Source organism: Fundulus heteroclitus, chromosome 6 (assembly GCF_011125445.2).
Source record: "Fundulus heteroclitus isolate FHET01 chromosome 6, MU-UCD_Fhet_4.1, whole genome shotgun sequence".
NCBI lineage: Eukaryota > Metazoa > Chordata > Actinopteri > Cyprinodontiformes > Fundulidae > Fundulus > Fundulus heteroclitus.
In genome coordinates this window covers 13,177,431-13,187,731 of record NC_046366.1, presented here as the reverse complement: position 1 = coordinate 13,187,731, position 10,301 = coordinate 13,177,431, and the positions used below count along the sequence as shown (strand labels likewise).

Genomic DNA, 10,301 nt, shown 5'->3' with positions numbered 1-10,301 from the left:
TTTACCTCCACCTGGCCTGTGCAGGTCATGTCATCACTCCATTGAGATTATTTTTCCATCCTACAGAAAATGTGTCAAAAATCTTCATAACATGCAATATAAAGTGTTTGTTTGAAGGCCAGTGGATACTGTTCCTGATATTTAGTGAATCTTTTTCCGCTAGTTTAGAAATGATCCATACGTAGGTGTTGGTGCTCAGGAACAAACTTTAGTGTTAATAAAAACAGAAGCATAAGAAGGTTTCAGGCAGTAAGATCTACAGGTGCTGGTCCAGTCAAAATTAAAAGAAACACTTGAAATTTATCATTCTATGTGTAACAAATAAATACAATATACAAGTTTCACTTTTTGAATTGAGAAAGCTTCCTGGAGAGGAAGCGAAACATCTTCAACTACGAAAAACAAGTCCAGTTGCTTGTTTTTTTACTTTTTATAAAAAAAAAAAAAAAGGTGCTGCTGGTCTAATTATGACCAGCAGCACCTTTGTCTAGTTTCATAATTCTTATCCATTCTGAAACTTTAACAGGCTTTAAACTTCAAACTTTAAAAGGCCTCCATTTTCCTAACTCCGAGCTTTTCTTTTCTCTTTAGGTCAGGTAAGAGAAACAACTAATTGTTGTTAACTTTAAACCTTTAAAGGAGACATATGCTCCTCAGTTCTTCCTCTTCTCATTAAAACCTTTTGACTGTGGTCTATATAAAGTGGAAATGCGACGCTTTGGTCAGAATAACTCGTTAATTTACCCCCCTGTTCTGAGGTTGCATGTGAGAGCAACTTGTTTTGGTGCCGTCCCTTTAAATCTAAAAGGAGGCACTGTAGAGATTTAGACGTGTAAATCTAACTTTAGACCTGAAGGTAACGTCCCGCGTTTTTCCCTTTAAGCACAGACATTATGACGCGGTCATTTGTAAAAGGGTTTTTATTAGAAAACAAAATGCAACAGAGCAACAACTCAAACACAACACAAGCAGGGATCAGGTGTGTGTGGTAAAAAGTGACCATGGCCGTCTGCCCTTTGGAGGATTAAAACATTCCTGGACTGTCAAACGGTCAAGGACTGTCATGTGGGGCTTCACCTCTGGAGTCAAACCGTTGCCATCCGATCGCACGTCAGCGTCGACCAGAGATCCGACATGAGCACAAACTGCTTCAAAGGCTGAAAATAGATCCGATAACCCGCTATGATTGGTGTAGTGGCCGCTGACGGCACAGAGGTGAACCTTCTAAACCAACGCGGCCCGATAACAGTGTGCAGACGTTTCCTAGACAGTATGTACAAACCCACGTCTTCTCGGGAGCGAAACGAGAATCATAGAAAAATTAAAATGCCGTTTGTTCTGACTGTACAGATTTTAAATGGAGGACTAACAATGTTCTAAGAGGGAGAGAAACATCTGAAAACAAGTGGGACTGAACGGTACGTTTGGCCACGGACGGCCCCTGATGCTAACCCTGCCATGCTAACGCTCCTTCACTTCGGGCTCACGCCTGACCGCGCAGCAGAGAGGAGGAGGAGGAGGAGGAGGAGGAGGAGCCCACGGGTCACTCGGTGCTCTGACTTCTTCTGCGCTCGCCGTGTTTGCTCTGCTCGTTGCTGGAGTCTCGCTGGTGACGGCTCCTCTCTTTGCTGCGGCTGCGCTTGTGGGAGCGCTCGCCGTCCCGCTCTCGCTCCCTCTCTCTGCTCTGGCTGCGGTCTCGTTTCCTGGCCTTCTCCTCCGCCCCGCTCTTATGCCTCCTCTCTCTGCTCCTGCTCCGGCTCGACCGTTTGGCCTTCCTGTCCTCCCTGTGCCTGTCGCGGTCCTCCTTGTGCCTCCGCTCGTCATTCTCCGCCCTGCTCTTCCTGTCTCTGGACCTCTCCCTCTCGGCGCCTCGCTCCTTGTGGTGGTCCCTGTCCTTCTTCCTGCCCCTGTCTTCGCCCGCGTCCCTTTCCTTCTCCCTGCGCTCGCTCCGCCGCTCTCTGCTGCCGCTGCGGCTCCTTTTGCGCTCTCTGATCCTGTCTGCGCTGCGGGATCTCCGCCTCTCCCTCTCCCCCCTCTCCCTCTCCCTGTCTCGGTCCCTGCCGTCCCGCTCCTTCCTCTGGCGGTCGCGCTCCCTCTCCAGCTCCCGGTCGAAGCTCGGCCCGCGGCGGTCTCTCTCGCGGTGGTGGCTCCGGCTTCTCGACCGCTTGGGCGACCGTTTGGGACTGGGGGTCCGCCGCGGCGTCCTGACGACAAGAAGAAGACAGCTTAGCATAAACTAACAGATCTCAATAAACTAAAAAACGCATATGTTGAAGCGATTTAATAGGATTTATCTCATGTGTTTTTATGTCCAGGAGTTTAGATTGGTTGGGTAGATTACAGCTGAGACCAAATGAGAAGCAAAAATTCTGTTTCACAGAAAATAAAGCGATTAGAGCACAAAAGGATTTTAACAGAGAGATGTCCTATTAGGGAAATATTACGGCCTCAGAGGAAAGTAATTAGTCAACAATCGCCATCATGATTGTGAGTAAATTCAGAAACCTATTATGTTTTACTTGAACACGAAGATAGAAACTTTATTATTACAGGGTAAAGCAGCACATTCTTTATGCTTTTGGCTCTTATTGTGACGGTTTGCAGGAAGCTCATCTGCTGTGCTGGGGATTTTAAGAAGGTAGATCCTCCCTGAACAGCTGCAGGCTAATGGCAGACCAGCAGCTATTACGCTGCTAATCTGAGAAACACAGAGATGAAACTAAGAATGCAGCTCATTCTGACTATAGAATGAGACTGAGGTGCTGTTAGATGAGCCATCCAGAAAAAAAAACGAGGGATTTAATTATTCTGATTACCACACAGTTTTTAATGGAAGCTTTATTTCCACACGGGAAATGTTATCCAGGTAATAATGTCCTCCCTACGGCGTGAAGATGAAGGCTGCTGACTCGTCACCGACACCCCCCCCCCCCCCCCAACCAACCAAAGGTCACCGCAGAACAACATCGCTGCCACAAGGCGCCGTATGCGGGAACATTACTGGAAAGAAGAGTGGAAGGTGCCGCCGTATCATCTCAGCCGTGCCTCGGGATGACTGTAAAATGATTTTTACCTAAACTTTGGCTTCTATGAACAGTAACCCAAAATTTACAAAAATAAACCCTTGAATTCATAGTAATAGACTGTTGTTATGCAGAAATATGCCAGCACAGTTTTTAGATTTTAATCCCTTTACATCATTTCTTATTATGTTCTAACTTTGTCTTTACTGTACCGTCTCTTATTTTCCATTATGATATTTTTACCCGTGAGTGAACCTGCGTGTTTCCCTGCTACAATAAAGGACTTTCTGTCTGTTCAAAGTATAACTGTGTGTAACAAACATTTCACATTTCTAAACTGAAGAAACTTTTTGAAGATGTTCTAATTTATGTGAACCGACTGAAGTGACCAACCTCACTTTGTGTTTTACAAACTTAATTGTAGCTAAGATCCGGGCTGGATCTTAGCTTATTAATGTTATTAGTTTCTAGGCCTGTGGCCCTACATTTTTTAATCGTCCAGCAAACTTTGTTATCGTGACAGGCCTATTCATTTCCTACAATGCAGGATTTAGGGAAATCGTCAAAGCTGTGAACAATCGAGCATCACCACAGCTCTAACAGTTTTTTGCTTCGACTCAAAGCTACAGACAAACATCTGAAAAAAAAACAACAGCTACCTGGAGCGCCGCCTTTCTCCTTGCCTCCCCGCCTCTGTGACATCCGCCTCCTCCTCCGGCTCCTTCTGCACCACCTTGCGCGGCCTCGCCTTCATCTGCTGATCGATGGCCTTCTGAACGGGCACGGGGATTCTGGGAAACAGGGTGGAGAACCACTCCAGTTTGGTCAGGAAGGAGCGCAGCATCTCCCCGATGGTCATGACACAGCCGCCGCCTGCTTTCACGTCAAGCTCCTACGGTCAAACAGCGAGGAGGGGGAGGGGCCAAAAAACACACACAAAAAAAAAACTGTTATTAGACGTGATTAAAACAACAAATGTCTCCTTTTGAAATGTCTCACAACAAAATGAAACTTGTGATGACCAAGTACTGAACCTTCACCTCTGTTCATCTAGCTTAATCTTTGACATTTAGCAGAGGGAACAAAGAGATTTGAAATAAAATGATGGTTTGACTTCCTGTAGTCTGTATTAACAGTGTGAGCTCTAATCACCATATATGTGATAAGGTCCCTCCTAAAAAAAGGAGTTTCCAATAAAGGAAGGGACCGTGCGTGATCATTGTGCTCCGGGGAGACAGAAAAAGAAGCCGTTGCTTCTTTTTGTTGTTTCCCACCAGCACCCTGAACTTTATTTTGGGTGGGGAGGGGGGAGGGGGTTAAGAGACGCTCACAGTGTACGCACAGATTGTAGCAGGTGGGTAACTCTACTCAAAACTAGTAGATGTGAACTTTATATGGTAGAGAACAGCTGCTTTGCACTCACGCAAACCAACAGAGCTGAGATACAATATCCAATTCACCTGCTGCACAATGGCCATCTAAAGAAAAAAACAGGGCAATTAACACGTTGAGAAGAACCATAGAGCGAGCAGTTCAAATATAATGCAAGAGAACATGAAGGAGGAGGCCTGGTTGCACAGCCTGAGACCAGATTCCACAACTAGCTAGAAAGTTGGGTCTTCCTCAACACAGAAAACTACGCTTCAATGTGAACGGTGTCCTACAGATACCAGCTTGAATTTTGTGCAACGAGTCCTGACACATATATTAATATCTATGGCATAAGACAGAGGGCATTCCTTAATCGGCAATCAACTGAAAGGCTGAGTCTGCGTCGTGGTTTGTACTTACCCTGAGAAATAAAACGGCAGCAGAGAAGTGAGCAAGTAACCTAGCTACTCAGGCTCAGGGGGGGACACAAGTTGGAGGGAAACAAAAAAATTAAGCCAAATGAAAGCAAAGGTGAAAAATCAGCTATGAGCATCACAACCAGGGCGGGGGGAGGGGGTGGACCGTTAGCTTTAAATAGGCAGCAATTCACCGAGCATTTAATGAATTAAAAAGAAAAGGCGAAGGAAAGTTAAATTATTACCCGAGGTGACATACCTCCTCATCATCCAGGAAGTCATTATACCAGTCTAATAAATCTGTCGGAGGCTGAGTGTATCTGCAACACAGGGGAAAAAAAAACAACACACGGTCAGAATTCAGCATTCTCCAACTTGTTTTTATTTGTCCCTTTACTTTTCAATAAGTCAGCTTTTTAAACATTTAGGTCAGTGGAGGTTAAAACATTTGGCCAAAGATCAACAGACCAGGGGCGAGTTAGTGACTCTTACCTGATGTACATGAATCCAAGCGCCCTGATGTAGGGCGAGTCTGTGTGAGTGATGAGACCCATCACCTGTTTGCGTGTTAGCTTGAGAGTAAACAGTTTGTAAAGGAGACAGAAAGCAGTTGATACAATGCCACCAGTACCAACGCCGCGCACCTACCAGGAACAAAAAAGGACAGGTTGGAAAAATGCACTTTTTACATTTTTTTTTTTTTTTAAGTCTGTGCGACGCTCTTGAATATATTGCAGAACAGGATTTAAAAAATGACATCAAGCATTAGCACAAAAAAAAAAAACAACATCCTTTAAACATTCTTTCTCCCGGCATGATACGCAGTAAGATACAAAAATGTGGGGAATATAAAAAGCACGTACTTCTCACTTACCCCTCCGCACATTCCAGTCTGGCCTGCAGTCTTCCTGCTTCCCTTTTCCCAGGGCTCAATGTGAGTCACCTAAAGGCGCAGAAAGAACCACATTAATGGCAAATCCCGTTTTAGGGATGCACGATATAATCGGCATCAACGTCGACCAATGTTAGTCATTTTTTAACATATCGGTATCGGTCTGATGAGTAAAACTGGGCCGACATTAACAACCAATCCTAGTTGCCCTTTGGGCCTGAGTTTCAACAGGAGGAGGAGGATTGTGGGGTTTTAAATCAAGCAGAAATAATAATAATAATAAAAAAAAAGGAGTGTGTAAGTCTGGACTATAACTAATATTCAAACATTCTGTTGGCAAAGTTTCCACACTACAAAATTTGACCACCACAAACGTAAATGTGTGTGTATATCCACACACACATCGGTAAATATCGGTTATCGGACATAACAGCAATAATAATATCGGATATCGATATTGGCCCAAATTTTCATATCGTTGCATCTACATTATTTCAACAAAACAATTTCACTTTTTTTCATCCATTTTCTTAAAACCATTAACCAGCTGTTATCAAGAGCAACTTCATACTTTTTTTTTTAATAAAAATAGAGATGGACATTGACGTTTAAACAGGGGATTCAGGAAAACTAGACCTTAGGCCAGACCTGGGCCCTTTTTTGGCTCCTGGGCCCGATTCGACCCTTAAGACGTTCCATGTGGACCCATTAGAAAATACGAAAACAAACACGGATAAAATGTAAATAAAAATAAATAAATAAAAGCCTTTAATTTTGAAGATTGCACATGGTTTTGGTATTTTATCCTGTAACCGTCGCTACAGAACCGTGTCAGTGCAGATGCTCTTGCTAAAATCAGAGTGAAACATAATTTCGAGTTTGTCACAATACATGGACTCCTGAGCAGAAGATGCACCATGTATTGCAATAATGTTGCAAAAGTCTGTTGTGGATGCACCATTGGTTGGTTGTTATATTTGACTGTGACTAACAAGTGTCATATGTATTGCATTATATAACAACACAGTTTTTCTTTTCAACGTATCATTTGCCATTTTATTGTACCTTAACAATGGCTAAGGCTAACAGCAGCCCATAGATGTTTTTAGTTTACTATCACTCTGTATATTTGGAATAACCGAGTTCAGTCAATGTTCTAGTCCTAAATAATAATAAAAAAAAAAAAACGTATTTATGTGGCTCATAAGTACAGGCAACAGGCAAAATTGGGCAAGTTTTCATTTGGCTTTTTAGATGTTTACTAACTTACTTCGATCATTTTGAATAAATAGGAAAAAAACATCTGTATAGTTATTAAAATGGATAATCTAAAATCATTTTAAATGACCTACTTTTTTCCCCTACACTTGTTCGTAAAAAAACGAGACAAAAAAAGTGAAATACCCAAACATTAGAGAGGCTAACTCAAAGCATTTATTTAACTCGGTTAGTTTTATTTTTAAGTTAACAGGGACCCAGGGGCTCCGTGGTTTATAATCCGTCCATCATGGGTCCATTAAAGTCGCTTAACTACAGCTTGGTGGTCGCGCTGCTACACGGAGAGACTCCTGTTAAAAAGCAGCGAACAACAGAGCACCTTTCTCTATGTAACACACATCTGCTCCAGATCCAAACCTCCCCATCTGACTGCTGTTTGCTCACCGCTTCTTGACTGCCGTACATTTCTTCCTAAGACAATGAGTGCTACGCTGAGCGGACACGGTTACCCAACTAGCATGCGGCTTAGCGTTAGCCGACGTTACCTTGAAATAGATTTCGTCCACGACTTCGTGGTAGGTCTTCAACTCGTAAAGCTGAACTTTGAAATACGGCGAGGAGAGCACATTTGTAAGAATCATCGGGTTGAGGTTCATAGTCTTTTCGTTGCCCCATAGGGGCAGTACGTTGCCATGTTTTCCCGACGAAGGCTTGCTAACGGCCTGCGTTGGTAGCTGGTTTCCGACGTTAGCCATGTTAGCTGGATCCCACTCGGTGAAGCTTGGGTTTGCGGTGAGCGTATTTACAGAGCCATCAAGAACGGGCAGCTGTTTTCTCGGCGCTGTGCGATCCCGTCCTCTTGATGTTCTTGTCGATTTGCGTTTAGGATAGTTTCAGCGAGTTTCCCGCCGACGTTTTAGCTAAAGTGCTACTACGAGGTGGAACCGGAACTGTAACGTCAACCGTGGTGCAGTAAACTGCTGGCTGCAACGCGGTGACGTCACCGCGGGATTTTAAAAATAAAAGCGTGTGTTACACAAATCAGTCAGAAATGTGTGTTTTTTTTAAATGCGTGAATCATATTTTTTTTTAAATAAAGATACAGTCTAAGTTCTATTTTATATTTTATATTTACAATCCAAAAAGCCATCTTTGCCCTCTTTTATGGTCTCAAATGTTACTTGACCTTTGAAAAAAAAACACACTTTTTATTGGAATATTCATAATATATTTTGTAATACTCATGCCACACCAGTGAGGGGCGCAGTAATGCTGCCACAAAGGTAAAGAAGATAGACTTATCTAGTTCAGATGATGTCAAGAGTGTGTGGTGGCCACTAGGCCACGACAACAAAGACTAGTGTGTCTTGCGTTCATGCAAGCATGGTAGTGAGAGTCTCAGGGTTTGGGACTGGATAAGTGCTCAGATCAGAGCATCTGATCTGAGTTCATACCCCATAAATTCATAACATTTCCGACCAGAGACAATAGTATATTAGATAAGGTCTACTGCAACATTCCAGGAGTAAATGACGCAGCAGCAGCTCCCCACTTTGGATCATCAGATCGCATCTCTGTGGACCTGATCCCTGCGTACAAACCACTGATCTGCAGAACCAGACCTGTCATCAATACCATTCAGATTTGGACAGAGGAGGCCTGCTCAGCTTCACTGGACTGCTTCGAACACACAGATTAGTAAGTGTATAAAGAGGGTGCTGATCTGGAGGAATGCACATCATCTGTGCTGTCCTATATTCGCATCAGAATGTTTCCCAACCAGAATCCATGGACAGACAGCACAGCGTGGTCCTTGCTGAAGGCCCAGGATGCAGCATTCAGATCAGGAGACAGGTGGCCTACATAAGGGCTAGAAGTTAATTGAAAAAGGACATCCAGAGGGCAAAGCACGGGTACAAGCAGAGCATTGAGGACCACTTCAGCAGCAATAACGCATGTGGAGAGGCATCAGGACCATCACAGATTATAAGCACGGCGACCAGCAGCCCAGCAACCACCCGGCTCTCCCCGACACCTTAAACAGCTTCTTCACGGGCGTCAACTTTCCAACCAGCACAAGTTCTGAACATCTTCCTCAGCCAGAGGTGCAGCATCAACCCCTCGCCCTGCAGCTGTACCAAGGGAACTCCTCCTTAAAGAAGCTCAGTATCAAGGCTGCAGGTCCAGACATGGTGTCAGGTCAGACGTATGTCTCTCGGATCCAGTCCACCGGGGAAACGCACTGTTTGACCCACTTCCATCAGAGAAAGCTGTAAGGGTAATCGCTCCCCTGCTGAAAATGAACAAACCATCAGCCCAGTTAATAATCTGTTACAAGCACTCTACTGGTTACACAGGTTTCTGATCTGATGAAAATCATTTATACCGTCTCTCACTCGCAAATGTGTATTTGCACACTTCGGTCTCTCAGGGACTGTCTGGTCAGACTTCCATGGACACTGCACAATTCTGCAACCAAATTGATTGCACAGTATTGGAGACTGATGTCTGACTTCTTGACTTAGAAATGAGTCCATTTGCTGCTAATAGCTATATCCCCCCCTTGGGGAGTGTTGTTGTTGGCCAGTGCAATCAACATTGTTTTTTAATGGAAAGATTATGTCTCGTGTCTGCGTGTTATGTGTAATTATGTGCATTTTGAGCCGGTGTCTGCATCATTAAAAATGTATTTGTGGCAACAGATAATGACAATAAAGCTTTTTCATTCTAGTATGACAAAAGGCGTGAGGAGTTTTGACAAATAAATAGGACTGAACATAAATTGTCATGTAGGGGACAGACTATGTCTAAAGTGAGAATAATGCGCTTGACAGAATAGTAGTCACTGTGGCTTATAGAAACTTGCCTAATATCTTTTGATTAAAAAAAACAACCTCCTACAGTAAATTCAGACAATATAGAATACACTACAGATGTGTATAGCCCTTAAGGTGCTTTCTGTACCATTTTAATAGTATTTGGTTATGGCAATGTAGTTACCTTTACCTCGTGTGCCAGTGTGAAAGGGAGAATAGGCCAGATCAGACAGATTCTAGGTGCGTAGGAGCCAAAGGATGCATCAACAAAGGACATCGACAACACTTTGGTTTAAAGTGAAAAAAATATTTGTATTGAAAAATGATCAAATAATTAAAGTGTAATACAATAACAAAAATAGAGCGCTCATTCCCCAAAAATAAAATAAAATATACCCGGATGTAGTCCTGTAAGTCCTTCTCAATGTCTGTTATGGTCGGATCAATGTTCTTGAATTGTTTGTTCAGTGTTCAACGTGTTTGTAACCAGTCAGGCTACAAGCTACCAGTTTGTTTGACTCTTTGGGCTGCAGCTCGCCATCCAATACTGGAATAATGATCTGTT

The 10,301-nt window shown here is 43.5% G+C and overlaps 1 protein-coding gene across 1 annotated transcript; it reads right to left on the bottom strand.

Annotated features, from left to right (window-relative positions):
* Positions 1-902: 902 nt before the first annotated feature.
* On the bottom strand, positions 903-7,902 carry prpf38b (pre-mRNA processing factor 38B). Its single transcript, XM_012874665.3, has 6 exons — positions 7,466-7,902; positions 5,685-5,753; positions 5,303-5,454; positions 5,070-5,130; positions 3,683-3,915; positions 903-2,204 (listed from the first exon to the last, which is right to left on the bottom strand). Exons 1-6 carry the CDS (start codon positions 7,673-7,675, stop codon positions 1,544-1,546), a joined length of 1,386 nt encoding a protein of 461 aa, XP_012730119.2. The 5' UTR covers positions 7,676-7,902; the 3' UTR covers positions 903-1,543.
* Between the last annotated feature and the right edge of the window lie 2,399 nt (positions 7,903-10,301).